We start from the raw sequence: 17,339 nt of genomic DNA on the forward strand, positions 1-17,339 counted from the left end.
TTTCTAAATCCTGTTAGATTACTTCAGCTTCACTTCTTCACTCTTACATTGACTCTCCATAGGGAAGACAGCGGTAAAGAACATTAATCTCTTCTCTGCAGATCTTGGCATCTGCTACTGATCTAACAATATTTTGAGGGAAGAAAGGAAGAGTAGGAGGAAAAAAATTATATGTAGCAGTCTTAGTTTAGCATAATTCATTTTAAACAAAAAGGCAGCTACTGATTTTTAAAAAGAAAAACGTCAAGGTCCCCATTTAGAGTTAACCACCGACAGCAGTGTTAAAGGTCATAGATGCTTTGAGCAAAACCTTTGCCAAAAATCAACAAACATCCCTGGTGAACCGACCCTCTCCACATGTGTGCACGCACACACATACCCTGTCATCAGCTCTGCCTTTATTTTTGCTACTTACATCAATGTCACAAAATGACTTGAGACCAAAGCGACTTGTGAACTAACAAACGTGGCCAACCCCGGGTGCTGCCATACACCTTCTTGAGGGTATCTCTCAGTGGTTCTCATCCAGTAGCTAGGAAACCAAGAACTTTGACCTTAAACACAAAGGTCTGACCTTTACACAGAGGATGCTAAGAGACCGTTTTGGTTAGGTCTTACCAGGACTAAGGGAGCTAGTTCTTTTTACGAAATGTGAATCAAAATAATTTGAGGCAGGAAAGGAAGAGAAAAAGGCCCTATAGGCCCAACCAAAGCAGCATAAAAAGAAAATATTACCATGTAAATTATAGCTCACGATGGTCCATTCTTTTTCCCAAAGGCCATTAATCTGATTTTATTTCCATACAACCCATTCTTGAAAGTGTGTAGTACATAGTGTGTAGACTCAAAGTGTCATCTAAGTTGGATATCAATGGTTTAGCATTTCACCCACAAATATTTTAGTCAAAACCAGAACTCAAATCTTTCAGCCTCTTATTGTTACACACAGGTGTTTGTGTTTATCTACTCAAAAAGAGAAGCAAAATGAGGCAAGAGATACAATTTGTAAAGGCAATTAAACAAAATTTCAACTCCATTCTAGATCTATATCAAAATGCCCAGAGACACACTCATCACGATGTTAAGAAAACAAAAGCATTTACTACGGTCACTTCTAGAAGGGAAATCTGCCACCATAGCTAATTCACTATGCTAGGATTTAAAGGGCTGTAGCAAACAAAAGTGATTTTTTTTTGTGATGCTGCCCTAAACAAAGCCTATAATAATTTAAAATATTTTAGTTATATAACCAGAGGTGCTATCATCTAAAATAATTACCTAGAACACATTACTTAGTAACTCTGGAAACCAGATTTCCCGGTATTAATTAACCATGGAGAATTAAATCAAGATCTAATTCTATAATGAAATTTATTTAACAGCGATATTAGATATCAAAAGTATGGAAATAAAATATAAAAAAGAAACTTTAAAGTATCACGACTCTCTGTGGCCTCAATGTCACAATCATTTTAATTTGAAGACTAATTTGTTTTTTAACATATACTAATTTTCTTATTTGGATAAGGGCAAAGAAGTAGCAACCTAATAGAAAAACAACAAGTTCAAATAGCTGGGCATGATATGGAGTTTTATTTTAAAAACACACAAATTTCATCCTCATTAGTACTTAGGTAGAGAAGATGAAGTTGAGTTTTTTCTCTACATAAAAGTGCTAAAAGAGAATTCATGTAATTTTAATCTTTGGAAAGACTTGGTTACATCTTCAGAAGATTCTCCAGGTTTAAGTTTTCAGAATGTCACACTTGCACATGGGGCATGTCCTATGGGCTAAAAGCCAGGGGTCAATGCATGCCTTATGGAAAAAATGTTTGCAAGTTAAAATACGTACTACGTCTTGGGGTTTGTATATGTCAAAGCAAACAACACAACTGTCTTCATTTGGATCTAGTTCCTTATCCCCTTCCTTGAGCACTCGCAGTTGAAGCTGACCAATAGCTTTCTTCACATCTGCTTTTATCTGTCTTCGCCCCCTGGTGGAAGAATTGGGCACTCGAGGTACCCATGCACAGTACAAGAAAAGGTAGGCAGCTGTGGCAGCCAGGAAGGTGAACAGAGACATGACATAATGGCTCAGCCATGGCATGTGCATTCTCCCCACTTCAATGATGATCGTCACATAAACTCCCTTCTGAATCAAGTGCAAAAGTTCCATGCCTTTCAAGTTGCCTATCATCACTGCGACTATATTTTCTGTTCCCTGGTGAGACATGGGAAACACTTTGTTGCCCGTACCTGGATAGTTATAGATGATCACCCCATTTGCTCCCTTCCCTGCTGCCACATTGATTTTGTGTGTAAAAGTACAGCCTCCCCGTTCAATGAGGGCCAGCCAAGAGTCTGCCTGTTCAGGCCTGCTGAAGTTGGTCAAAGGATTACAAGCATTCTGATTCCATCCTTCGGGAAGTACCACGGCACCAGACACCCTTTCCAAAGGAGAATGATTTCCAAACACTCCACTCTCTCCTAATTCTGATATAATCCGATTTCCCACCTGAAAAGTTATATTCAGGTGGGCTGTCCAAATGGCTTTTCCTTTAGCGTCAGGAAGGCTAAGTAGTAGGAAGATGCTAAGCCTCAACAGTCGCGATGAAACAGAACTATGAGTTGAAGCAGTAATTTGAAGTAGGCTCATTCCTCCATTTGCCTATTAACTGACACACAAAAAACAAAACATCAATTATAAAGCAAAGAAGCTAACTCCAATTGTTGGCAGTAGATATTAAAGCGCATAAATGGAAAAAGGTCTGTGTCGATCAAAGGTATGCTGCTCCTTCCAGCATTTTTATTTTTGGTAGATTATCTTTCTTATAATGAAACAGAATGACAAGAGTTGTTATTACTATAATGTGATTTAAGGAAAATTATGACTTCCTAATGGGGAAATTGTGACATCAGAGGTGGTTAAGCCAATCCAGTTGTTTATAATAGTGCATTGCATACTGAAATCCTATTGGCCAAAAAGCTACTAAGCAAGGACTCATGGTATACAACAATCTGAATAAACTCTAAAGCAATAAAGAGGGAAATTTATATTTTTAAGCCTTGAGTTTCTTCCCCAGTTCTGGATAAAGTGAAAAGCTGCCTAATACCACTTTATATTCATTGTTTTTCTGTTAAGCAAAATATAACTTTATGTATTAGTGCATGTGGTTGGCCAGTCACCATTTCTCATGCATGGTTCTATGCTACCCAATATGCTAATCAATGGGCAGTAGGAACAAATCATTCCCACTCTCTCCCAACATTAAATGCTTATCCCAGATTCAACATGAGGACAATAAACATGTTGTAAGATTGATACATTGCCAACATGCAAGGCAAATTCAACTTTTCACTAAAATTACTAAGAACCTACTATGTGCCAGGTAAACACTAAGCATGGTTCATATACTAGACAAGAAAACAGACACACACCTACTGGAGCTTACTATCTGGTGAGGGCAGATTTTAAACACACACACACACACACACACACACACGTATAGCTGCAAGTTGTGATAATATGGTTCTGAAAGGAAAACAAGAGTATCAAGAATAATATAAAAGCAGCCAGACTTTGATTAGAGGTGCAAAGCATTGCTCCCCTAAGGAAGCGGTACTTAGCCTAAGACCTGAAAGATAAATCAGAATTACCCAAGAAAAGAATAATGTATCAGGGAGAGGAAATGGCAGTTTCAAGACCCCAACACAGGAAAGACATAGCCAGTGAAAGGATCTGAAGCCATATATGTTTGGCAAGATGAGAGAAGAGAGTGCAAAAGTTAATGAGAGGGGAAAGCAAATAGCAGTCAGTGTTCAGGGTAGTAAATGTTACACCAAGGATTTTGGATTAGGTCCCAAGGACAAGAGAACCATGCTGGGGGGTTCCAAGCTGGGGAGGCGACTTTTAAGCATTTCAAAACGCTGACTTCTTAACAAGTGCACTTTGGCTGCCCTATGTGGGAAGTGGATTGGAGGAGGAGAGTAAAGCGGTAAGATGACAGTGGCTTCGACTCCTGAAATGGCCAAGTAGAGAAGCAGAGGAACAGACAGGTCCGCTAGTTACTTCAAAGCCTGAATTAACAGATGTGGTAACTGGAAGGGTAGTAGTGGCCTGAGGAAAGGATGACCACAACTGTCGCCAATCACTGTATTACTTTATTGTTGCAAACCATGGCATCTTTACTGCTTTAAAGATCCTTTAATGCTGGTTTGCTTCTATTTTAAATCTTCACTTGAGGTCTGTTTCAAGGCTTCAAAAAATTGGCAACACTCAAACGTTTATTTACTTTATATAGGACATAGCCTATGCCCCAGGCATGCTAAAACACCCTGGGGATACTACAACAACAACAGACTAAAAGACAAAAAGAAACCAAAGGCATGTTGGAAGAATTTTTTCATTTTGACAAACATTTAATTGTACTCCCCAGCTCATAATATTTAAGTTAATATTCATTTTTAAAAATAAAATTGGGGGCACCTGGGTGGCTCAGTTGGTTAAGCGACTGCCTTCGGCTCAGGTCATGATCCTGGAGTCCCGGGATCGAATCCCGCATCGGGCTCCCTGCTCAGCAGGGAGTCTGCTTCTCCCTCTGATCCTCCCCCATCTCATGCTCTCTGTCTGTCTCATTCTCTCTCCCAAATAAATAAATAAAATCTTTAAAATAAAATAAAATAAAATAAAATTGGAAACAAACTTGTATCATTCATACCATTTTCTTCAAGTGTGTTGTAAAGACAGATAAAATGAAGACTTTTCCCAGTTTCAAACTGAGTGAATCCCTGGCCCATTCTATTAACATTAATGAAGTGAAGCCTTACTAAGACAACAGTTTGTATCATCACATTAGAGGCTGTTTACATCTGCGATTACTTAACATTTGGGGGTAGGATTTTAAGAAGTAATTCTCTAAGTCATGGAAATAAACAGCACAGCATAAGGAATATAGTCAATGGTATTGTAACAGCACGTATAGTGACAGATGGTAGCTACACTTGTGAGCAGAGCATCATGTATAAACTTGTCCAAACATTATGTGTACACCTGAAAGTAATGTAACATTGTGTGTCAACTACACTTGAGGGAAAAAAAACACCAATGGAATAGAATTTAAAACACTGGAATTACCTCCTTCCAAATTAGTTTATTAAAAAAAAAAAATCACTAAGTTGTAGAGACCTAACGTACAGCATGGTGACTGTAGTAAATAATAATGTATACTCAAAATTTGCTAAGAAAGCAGACCTCAAGTATCCTTATCTCTCTCACCCACAAATGGTAACTATGTGAGGGGATGGATATGTTAACTAGCTTAATTGCTAGAATATCAAGATGTATACATATATCAAAACATCACATTGTACACCTTAAATACATACAATTTTTGTTAATTATGCCTCAGTAAAGCTGGTAAAAAAAAAAAGTAATTCTTTTAGTTTGCTAATTTTTAAGGGTAAAGAGTTTAAACAGTAACTATATTTTGGCTAAAAACATCTCAAATCTCAAGGTTCTTCATATGTTTGACTAAACGGATTTGAAAAATTTACTAATTCATTTTATCTTTCTCACCATAAGGTGAAGTGACTAAGGCAATGATAGAACTTCCCCTGTCTTCTTCCTGAGTCTTAGAACAAATGCAACTATAAGAAACAATCCTTTGCCCCCCAACACAGTGGTTTCCAAGTGGGGGACAACTTTCCCTTGAGGGACATCGGGCTATTTCTGGAGGTATCTGACTGTCACAATGACACAGTACCACTGGCATCTACTGGGTAGAGGCCAGGGACAACTTTTAAACATCCCCAAATGCACATGACAGCCCTGTGAATTAATTAGCTGGTCCTAAAATGTCAATAGTAAGGCTAAGAAACTAATGGAACAAGCTTGGGAGGAAGGAACCATCCCAAAACTCACTTCTCCATGAAAAACAAACACACCTGAGCTCTTATCAGGGAGTATGTTTTTATAACTGACAATACATCTATCAAAAATGATGCCCTTTCCCATTTTCCTTGGAATAGACACAGTGGAGACCTGCACAAGCAACCTATCAGTCCATGAAGCCTGATTACAAACTGCATCCATTTTATGAGTACCAGACCCAAGAGTCTTCTATCCTGAGGCCAGGATACTTGAATAGAAAAGAAGGGGGAGGGCATGTGGACTGGATGACCGATGCTATTCTAATCTGTTCCTTTTAGACCATTTATTCAATATATAGACTTCCTTTCTTTTTAACAGCAAGTTCAGTCTGAACTTTGCAGGAGGGTTAAAGAGAACTGACATACTCCTATGGTTGGCTGATCCACTGGTTTAAAAAATCCCCTTCTTCCATCTTGTCATTCTACCTAAGTACATCGGTTTTCGTCTTACGTAGGCTCACATCACGATCCCCCAAGGCAACTACTGTTATTTCACATATCAACAGGCAGAATGGTAGACCATCCAGAAGCAGAGAGACTTTTCTTCTGCCATATCTCTACAAAACTTGATGTCACTCTGGCTAGCAGTGCTTCACAAACCCATGCCTAATGGGACCCCCTAGAAATCACAGAATTATCATGACAAACTCAGGTTAATCACGATTTACCCTGCTGGGGAGAACCCGTCCCCTAGCAGAGCACGTGGTGAGGGGGACTGTAAACCTAACTGGTACTCTGCCATCAAGGAAAAAAGGTATAAACTGGAACGTGAGTAGGTAAAACAGCTACAGGCTGTAAATTCCTGAGTTTTACCCAAAGGAATGATACTTAAATAATCATTAACCACAATAAACATGTAATACACACTCTATACTCTGTACTAACAGAAGCCAGAGCGTGTATTACAAGGAATACAACATGGCTCCTATGTTAAGGAGGTCATCATCTAGGCAAGAGAAAGGAGTTATACACAAATTAGGAATGTGCATGTATATATCTTAACTTTTAGGTTCCAACTAAAATTTCAAGAAAGGTTATAATTTTCATTAAGTTGGGGGGTGTGTAAAGCAGGTGATTTCTATTCCTCTGCTATTCATCAACCTTTGTTAAGAATGCTCAAACTTCCATAATCTCTGCTCTGATGAGAGAAATAGCCAAATATATTCAGACAGCATTGCCCAGATAGTACCTCTAAGACACAGGGAATACTGAAGAAACTTCAATAAATTATTTCGCAAGTCATAGAGTCCAGGGCTATGATATTTGAGATCTCCAGGAATCCACAAAACACACTGGATTTGCATTTAAGTTTGAAAACCATGTAGCTTCTCTGCAAGTAATTAAATGCATCATAATGGGATTTGGCAGGAACAGATTACTGACTCAGAGTAGTTCACAGAGAACCACCAAAAAGCAAATAATGCTGATATTTTCTGAAAGTAGTTATCTTTAAGGATGTTTAAAGATAAAACTAAATCTTAGCTTACATTTTATTATATTTGATTGTAAACTGTTAAGTTCTCATAAACAATGAATTTTCTCAATTTCTCCCATAAGTTAATCACTGCTCTCACATATTCTCAGACAAATGCAATAAAAAAATTCTTTAATATACAAAGGGACTTTCTCCTCTTAATATTTCTGAATCCAGAAAAGAGTTCTGAATATGCTCAAGTGAAATACAGTAAAGTTTAAAAATAATATGAGTTTCTGAATTACCTTGAAAGTCACATACTATGTACTAGGGCAGGTCCAGATGCATGAAAACCCACAAAATTTACTCAGGCTCTTATTATTTATATTAACCAATACAATGACTTTCAATTTCATTAAAGGCTCTGGTAAATAAGTATATTAGAGAAAACGAACAGCCAAAGCAGACACATTTTAAATCACCACATCACTATCCATGACTCCTTCACTAATGTGAGCCAGGATTGCTATTCCTTTCTATTTACTGCATGCCTAATAGTCAGATGCATGAACAAAGCTTAGCTGTGTAAGAGCTCCAAAGCTCCAAGAAGCCATCATGACATTGAGGAAGAGGAATACTCACATTTCTCAAACACTTAAGAACACTGGCTCAAAACAGCTTGTTTGAATGAATGATTAACACGGTCAGGTTTACCACACTTGAATGAATACTTTCCACTGCTTTAGTTTAGCCTTCAAAATCATTCCCACAGTGTACAATTCTGCAATAGCATCTTATCTAATCTCCCATCACTGTTTTGCTCACCTTGGATTCATTCTGTTGCCAGAGCAACCTACAGACAAAAAGTAATGAAGTTTACAATGGCATTCATGTTTGCTGAAAACCTTAGATGGCTTGCTCTATCCAAAGGATAATACCAAACATCTAAGAATGGAATATTAAGCCTCTCCAGCATAGTCCTCTTTCCTTTCATCCAGTCTAATTTTCTACTATTAACAATCCTGAATTTTATGCTTCCTCAATTCAAACAGCTTACGGCTTCCCAAACTCCTATTGCAGCAGCCACTATATAAGACCTTACATAGGCTTTATCCCTTATACAAAACTGCCTGTCTCTATGGTAGGTACACTGATTGCAAATGACACCAATTACCTCCTTCCCTCTAGCGACACCACCTGCAAGGTGACTTAGCAGGTCCTTCTATCATGGGATTTATTTCTATACCCCTTGAATCTGGAGGGACCGGTGACTTACACAGGTGAACAGACTAGAGCAGAAGTACTGATGTGTCAGTTCTGAGCCTAAGCCTCAGGAGGCCTTATACTCTTCCCCATTCCCCATCTCTTGGAACCCCACCACCCTCAAGCAAAGTAGATGAGCCTAAAAGATGAGAAGAAACCTTGGAGGACAGCCTAGATATCCTAGCTGAGCCTACCTGAGATCAATCTACAGATGGACCAACATGTGCAAGAGCCTAAGACGAGCAGAGATGTCTATGTGATCATAAAGACGGAGTCTAGGCAAGACCTGAAGACTCACCTAGTCAACCCTAGACTTCTGAGCAGTAACAGATACTGACTCATTTTTTTAGTTTATGCAAAAAATTGTCCTGATATACAGAGTTTTGGGGTGGTTTGTTATGTAGCAGCTAACACAACTCCCTCTACAAAATTATCTATTAATCTCCTTGAGGCCTGGGACTCAATCTTACTTTTTTCAGTACTCATCCTCTACCACAACATCTAGCACATCCTAAGTTCTCAGTGAAGGCTGAATAAATTGTTAGTGTCATTATCCTCCATATTTTAACCTATACTATTCCTCATGCAGTAACATATTTAGTTTCATCTTTACAAGGGTGATAATTTTAGAGCATAACATAGCTAGAAAATGCATCATGAGTTCAATCTTTAATTGTTCTGTAGACTTAATACTCCACACTGGATTTCCTATAGCCATACTTGAACACAAAGATAAATGAGCTTTTAGGATACGACCCTTTAAACTGTAATGGGTATAAATCAAACTACATAAATTATATTCCATTCTGCATTCAGAATTCAAGTCAAGGTTCACATAACTAACACTAAATCGAAAGACAATTTTTCCTTCTCAGTCTACCTAGTTGGAACATAGAACGGTAATCAACAGAGAAGGAACACATTACTAACCAGTCTGAGAATTGGGGAAAACCTTCACACTGTAACCTTTGCATTAAGAAGGACAGAGGAAGGAGGTGAACGTCCTTAAGTAAACACAAGATTAAGGACAATATTGGATGGTATGCTCATCTTTATTTAATCCTAGGACAAAAGACATCTTAATATTAACTCAATCATTTAGACTGGATTTTTATTTGAAAGGCTGGAGAACAGGGAATTTACTCAATAAAAGGGTGAGGGAAGACATACCAAAACTTGTCCTGTTCTCTTAATAGACTATTTTGCTCCTGTAGTTAACAAGAGCCAACAATGAAGACCAAATGTATATGAAGGCCGCTTTTGAGGCTCTGCCATTTTAAAGTTCTTCTAAACCCTAAAGTAGATTCTAGACCTTTCAAAGCCAAAGTCGGTCATCGAAGGTTTCTATGTTTTGCCTTCCTAAGACCAGTCCCACTGAGCACAGTTAACTCTGAGTAAGCACTTAGCAGTCAGAAATAGCAGGATAGAGGTAATTAAGAAGATTTTCCCACTTAGATCCGTTATATTTTTCCAATTCACAGGTCACAAAACCCTTCTTCATTTACAAGGTAATTGAATCCCTCCTGGGAGGCAGCAGACAATCAAAAACAGGAGTATGGAGGCATCATACCCACAGCAACTGTGTTAATGCCCCCCAGCTGTGTGCAGACTCACTCTGAAACCCAGTCCTGACCACATGCTCGCTGAGTGAGGTGAGGCACACTGAGCCTCAGATTTTTCATTTGTAAGGTGGAGAAGTAATGTCAGCCTCCCGGCACCATGGAGTATCAGATGACCACTTTCACATGTATTTGTAAATCACCAAGTACACTGCTGGCATGGCAGGGCTCACTAAATGGGCCCTCTTGCCCCTTCCCAATTCTATACAGCCTATTTCCCCCCATTTTCGACCAAATAAAGTTCTTCTGAAGCTTCAAGACTCATCTCGGTCTTCCCTTTGCAATCTCCCCAGACAAACGCACCTGCTGCTATGACACACTGTCTTTTGCATCTGACAGTAAATCTTGCCACATATTGCATGTATGCTTGTGTCTGTTCATACTTTTGCTTGACTTAAAATGTCTTGTGAGGAGCAGTGTTCACTCTTTTTGGTGATACCGGTTTCCTCCCCCTTTGCTGCTATGTTAGCACAGGGGCTAATACTCAGGGTCCCTGTCAAATGTTTGACTTTTTAAGCATTTATTTTTCAAAATATTAAGACATGCCAGCAGCTTTGGCAACCTCTGCTTTATAAAGCCACCCATTAAAAATATATAAACAGGCAATGAATTGACAAGTCTTTCCTCAGCTAAGAATGACTTTGACAACAGTTGTCCAGAAAAGGCTTATTTCATATCACAGGATCAGAGGCCACCTTACATTTTCTCTCCAAAAGAATTAATTCCATCCACATCTTTGTATTTGAAAAATGGAACACTATACAGCCATAAAGTAACAACTCCTTCTAAAGTAGACGCTACTGAATTAAATCCTTTAGTCTGTGTATCAACATATCTATATACCTCAAGTCATACATCAAATGGTTATTATAAGAGAACTGTATCAGATTAATTTTGTAACATTTCAGCACCTCAAAGCCCTAAACCATATCAGCAGTAATACCAAAAACAAAGTTCTAAATGAAACCAACTTTCTCAGCAACCCAGAAGGCTTTCTATTATCCCCAGCCAAAATGCAGTCAAACCCTGCAATCCCTAGAAACCTTCTGATTAAAATCCTAGAATTCCAAGAAAATCGATATTGATACAGAACATCTGGTATCACTTTTCCACATATAAAATCCGCTCTTAAAGACTACAGATCTAGTACATTAACACTTCTTACCATCTCCAACTAAACAGCTAACATGATTGACCATTAGAGAAAGTATTTTGGGATTCACAATAGGTGGCAAGAAAGAGTTTATTATGATTATTATTGTCCTAGTGTACATGACAAACTTCAAACAAAAGGTCTTTTTTGTTCCCTCATACCCAGAGACCTCCCATAAAAACAAAACAAAGAAGTAAACCTTTTGATAAACTCTCCTGGCACGGTATTGTTCAGTACATTGAAAAGGAGTCTTATTTCACTAATTGTTCCATTATTAACCCATATCAAATTCCAAGAACAGCATTCAGGTCACCAATGACTCAAAACTTAATTTGAGATTTAAGGAAACAAAGGGTTTGTAAAATCCACATAAAAGAATTCATTCTATGCAAGATATAGAGTTGAATTACTTATGTTCCACTGTCTAACTGCAATGACACTAAAATTACGCAGGTGGAAAAACTAAATGATTGACATCCCATATAAATCAGGAGGGAAAGTAGACTGTGGGAAGATGGCAACAGAGAAGGATGACCTTAGGCTTGCCTTGTCCTAGGGATACAACTAGATAACTATGAAATCATACTAAGTACCCCAGAAATCAATCCGAAGACTGGCAGGACAACCTCCATCACTAGACAGAGAAGAAGCCGTATCAAAGAAAGTGGGAAGTGCAAAGATGTAGCTTGGGAGAAAAAGGTCATGGACACTGTAATGGGGAGGGAGCTGCGGTTGCAGAGAAGGGTGAGAGACAGACTAAGCACAGAGGGTAGCACATGGAGAAAAATGAACCTCTACGGCAACTGGCTTGGAAAGTGACAGGGTCCAAATTTCATGAGTTCTTGCAACCAGCAGGGCTAAAAGCCTGGAGTTTTAAAGGTCAGCGCACACTGCTCTGGGAGAGCTCAGAGGATTCGGGGGTTGCTATTAGCAAGAAGGAAGGGTAAACAGCCCACAGACGTACAGAGTGGAAATGCCAACCTGAAGAGCACCTGGGGCATACAGTGGCAGAGGTTAGTTGCTCATCTCAGAGGATGTCCCAGAGAGGAAGCATGAAGGGAGAGACCCCTCCAAGAACAAAGGAACGCTTCAGCACCACACAGGGCCACCTGCAGGAACCAGCCAGCACCCACACTCACTATCGAATTGCTTACACCAAGCCCTGCCCCCATACTCTGGTGGAACTACCCTTCCTGTCACATTTGCCTCAGTCTTGGCCTTAGCAGGACCCTTCTCTCTCAGAAAACTGGCCCCAACCCCCTGCCCACACTGCAACTCCCAACCCAGGAGTTTTTGCAAGTCCTGCAAGTCCTCTGTTCTGGTGGCAGCAGAGACAGATCTCATTTCACAAGCAGATCAGAGCATACCTAGTTAAAACTTGCCACATTCAGACCAGGGACCAAACGCTGCCCACAACACACAAAGAGAGCTTCTGCAGAAGACTGGCCTGAAGGAAAAAGCAGCCAGGACATGACAGCGGAGTGCACGTAGCACCCACTGAAGACCACCACAGAAGCACCAGACCCTGGGGGAAGAGAGGACACTAAACTGCAGGGCACTACAGGACCTCTTCTTCATAAGGCCATTGCTCTCAAGAACAAGAGAAGCAACGGACTTTCCTAACACAGAGAAACAGGCAGAGACTTTGACAAAATAAGATAGAGAAACGTCCCAAATGAAAGAACAGGACAAGGCCACAGCAGGAGATCAAAGTGAAACAGACATAAGTAACATGCCTGATGGAGAATTTAAAGCAATGATCATAAGGATACTAACTGGACTTGAGAAAAGAGTGAAAAACATGAGTGAAACCCTTAACACAGAGATAAAGAATAACACAGAGATAAAGGGCTCAAAAAACAAAATCAGAAACACGCTTGATGGAATGAACAGCACAGTGGAAGAAACAGAGGAACAAATTAATAACCTAGAAGACAGAGTAATGGAAAGAAATCAAGCTGAACAAAAGAGAGAAAAGGAATTATGCAAAATAAGAACAGATTTAAGAAACTTGGTGATTCCATCAAACGCAGTAACATTCATATTATAGGAGACCCCAAAAAAGGGACAGAGAAAAGGGGACAGAGAATATAATTGGAAGAAATAATGGCTGCAAAGTTCCCTAATTTGGGGAAGGAAACCGACATCCAGATCCAGGAGGCACAGAGAACTCCCAAGAAAATTAACAAAAGCAGATCCACACCAAGACGTATCATAATTAAATATGGCAAAATGTAATGATACAGAAAAAATACTAAAAGCAGCAAGACCAAAGATGACCCATTATACACAAAGGAAAACTCCACAAGGTTATCAGATTTTTCTGCAGAAGGCTTCCAAGCTAGACAGGAGTGGGATGATATATTCAAAGTGCTGAATGGGTAAAACCTGAAGCCAAGAATACTCTATCCAGCAAGGTCAGCATTCAGAAGAAGAGAAACAATTTCCCAAACAAAAACTAAAGGAGTTCATGCCCACTAAAGCAGCTCTGCAAGAAATATTAAAGGGGACTCTGAGTGGAAAGGGAAACCAAGTGACAGTGTAAAGGTAGGAAACACAAAAGCATTAGTATTTCTGTATAAGTATTATTAGTATTTCTGTGTACCTAAAACGTGGGGAGTAAAGAATAGGTTCAAACTTAAAGAACCATCAACTTTATACTGCTATATGCATATGTTATATATAAACCTAATGACAACCACAAATCAAAAATCACCAATAAATATACACACACACACATATATATATATACATATAAAGTACTATTGGCTTTTAGGAATTTCTTTTATATACATTTATGAAATACTGAAGACCAATCAGACTATTAATGGACACTTAGTGCAACTTTTTATAAAGAAAATAATGCTAAAGAAAGACCAAAACTGATGTCATCACTGAAATTAACAGTTTTCAATATGTTCGTATTTTAATTCACAACAGAAAAATGTGTTCCACAACTGGAAACTCCTAATACTTGTGTAAACCGTGAAAAATTTTAAATGTGAAGTTATTTTGACAATGTTTTAAATTTTAGAGTCCCATTTTATTCTGATCAGAATTTTTATCAAGATGTTGAGCTTTTGTTCTTTGAAACTAGTTTGTCATAACATATTGTGCATAACCACAGTATTTATTTCTAGGACTCTTGCGAACATGTAGACTGATGTTTACCGCTAAGGGAACATTTATAAAATAATATTAAATCCAGTATTAGCTGCCTATTTCAAACACTTAATATATGCAGAGATCCATTGTTACATTTACTACACTGAAGTTTTTTTCTTTTGTTAAGAATCACCCTCATTGTTGAAAGTAAATGTACTCTTAGGGTGCAGATATTAGCGTTCCAATAAGCATGTGATTATATTAAGGTGGTGGTAGCAGGAAGATAATCTTGATTCCATTGGGAATCTTAGGTTTTTGTAAATTTATTGGGAAAACAGTTTTTCTACTGAAGTTTCTTTTTGGTAAACAGTATCTTTCTAAAAGAAAAAGCATGAAGGAGAAATTGAGATGTGTACATATCCTCAAATGACCAGCACTGTATTCATGAATACTGTGTATGTTGCAATGAACAGTGTGGAAAGCTGTTCATTTTTCAATCTGAAGTAAAAATACTTTCAAGAACTTTAAAAAAAATGCACAGAATAAAAAGAAATCCAAATATATCATTAAAATCAGCAAACAATGAAAGAGAAAATGATAATAAAGGATGAGGGAAAATCTTCAGCAACAAGTAATAAAATGGCAATACATACATATCAATAATTACTTTGAATGTAAATGAACTAAAACTTCCAATCAAGAAGACACAGAGTGATGGAATGGATAAAACATAAGACTAATCTATATGATGCCTACAACAGACTCATTTCAGACCTAAATACACCAGCAGAATGAAAGTGAGGGGATGGAGGGGTGCCTGGGTGGCTCAGTTGGTTAAGCATCGGTCTTTGGCTTAGGTCATGATCCCAGGGTCTTGGGATCAAGTCCTGTGTTTGGCTCCCTGCTCAGCAGGGAGTCTGCTTCTCCCTCTCCCTCTTGCTTGTGCTCTAAAATAAAATCTTAAAAAAAAAAAAAAAAAAGTGAGGGGATGGAGAAATATTTATCATGCAAATGGATGTCAAAAGAAAGCTGGAGTAGCAATACCTAAACCAAACAAAATAGACTTTAAAACAAAGACCGTAACAAGAGACAAAAAAGGACACTATATAATAAAGGACAATCCAACAAGAAGATTAACAATTGTAAGTATTTATGCACCCAACATGGGAGAACCAAAATAATCAAAAGAGTTAATAACAAAAAGGAACTAATCACTAATAATACAGTAATAGGGAACTTTAACATATCAACAGATCATGAAAACAGAAAATCAAGAAAAAATTGACTTTGAATGACACACTAGACCAGATGGATTTAACAGATATAGTCAGAACATTCCATCCTAAAACAACAGAATACATTTTTCAAGTGCACATGGAACATTCTCCAGAATAGATCACATATTGGGCCACATAACAAGTCTCAACAAATTAAAAAAGATCCAAGTCTTAGCATGCATCTTTTCTGACCACAACAGCTATGAAACTAGAAGTCATCCACAAGAAAAAAATCCGAAAAGACTACAAAAAATAAGAGGGTTAAATAACTTACTACTAAACAATGAATGGGGCAACCAGGAAATGAAATTAAAAAGTACTAGGAAACTAATGAAAACAATGGCTCAAAACCTTTGGGATGCAGACATATATTAAAGGAGGAGGAGATAAGATGGTGGAAGTAGTAGGGGGATCCTGAGCTTGCCTCATCCCTTGAACACATCTAGATCAGCATCAAATCATTTTGAACTACTAGGAAAATGATCAGAGGATTAAAAAAACAATTGGCACAACCGGAGGGAGAGAACATGGCCAATAGGAGGTCCGGAGACATGAACTGGGGGAGAGAAAAGCCACGGTGCTGTGAAGGGGAGGGAGCCCCCTTCTGTGGAAAGAGGTCAGGGAGGGAGGGAGACCAGTGCACAGGGATCAGCAAGATGTATTAAAAAAAAAAAAAACCCACCATGATCAAGTGAGATTTATTCTTGGATTGTAAGGGTGGTTCAATATTGACAAATCAGTGTAACACATCAATAAGAGAAAGGCTAAAAACTGTGCGGTCATTTCAATAGACACAGAGAAAGCATTTGACAAAGTACAACATCCATTCAGGATAAAAACCCTCAGCAAAGTCGGTTTAGAGGGAACATACCACAACATAATAAAGGCCATCTATGGGGCACCTGGGTGGCTCAGTCATTAAGTATCTGCCTTCGGCTCAGGTCATGATCCCAGGGTCCTGTGATCAAGCCCTACATTGGGCTCCCTGCTCAGTGGGAAGCCTGCTTCTCCCTCTCACGCTCCCTCTGCTTGTGTTCCCTCTCTCATTGTGTCTCTCTGTATGTATGTATGTATGTATGTATGTTAAATAAATAAATAAATAAATAAATAAATAAATAAATAAATAAATGCCATCTATGAAAAACCCAGAGCTACCATCCTCAATGTTCCCTAAGGTCAGGAACAAGAAGAGAATGTCCATTCTCACCACTTTTAGTTTGTTTTTTTTTGTTTTTGTTTTGGGGTTTTTTTTGTTTTTTTTTTTTTTAAGATTTTTCTTATCTTCACACCCAATGTGGGGTTCAAACTTACAATCCTGACATCAAGAGTCACATGCTCTAATGACTGAGCCAGCCAGACACCCCTCCCTCTCAACTTTTATTCAACATAGTACTGGAAGTCCTAGCCATAGCAATTAGACAAGAAATAAAAGGCATCCAAATCAGTAAGGACAAAGTCAAACTTCCACTATTTGCAGATGACATGATACTATCTACAGAAAACCCAGAGGACTCCACCAAAACACTGCTTGAACTGATAAGCAAATTCAGTAAAGTTGCAGAGTACAAAATCAGTCTACA

At 38.5% G+C, this 17,339-nt stretch overlaps 2 protein-coding genes across 11 annotated transcripts in view; both read right to left on the reverse strand.

The window, feature by feature from the left end:
• CADPS2 (calcium dependent secretion activator 2) overlaps positions 1–17,339 on the reverse strand; it is a 516,958-nt gene that overhangs the window by 350,431 nt on the left and 149,188 nt on the right. The window lies entirely within an intron of this gene.
• Positions 1,507–4,443, reverse strand: RNF148 (ring finger protein 148). The gene has a single exon (XM_035021021.1). The coding sequence runs from the start codon at positions 2,654–2,656 to the stop codon at positions 1,745–1,747; it is 912 nt and encodes a 303-aa protein (XP_034876912.1). The 5' UTR covers positions 2,657–4,443; the 3' UTR covers positions 1,507–1,744.

Source organism: Mirounga leonina, unplaced genomic scaffold, assembly GCF_011800145.1.
Source record: "Mirounga leonina isolate KUSES-001 unplaced genomic scaffold, KU_Mleo_1.0 Mir_174, whole genome shotgun sequence".
NCBI classification, from domain to species: Eukaryota; Metazoa; Chordata; class Mammalia; order Carnivora; family Phocidae; genus Mirounga; species Mirounga leonina.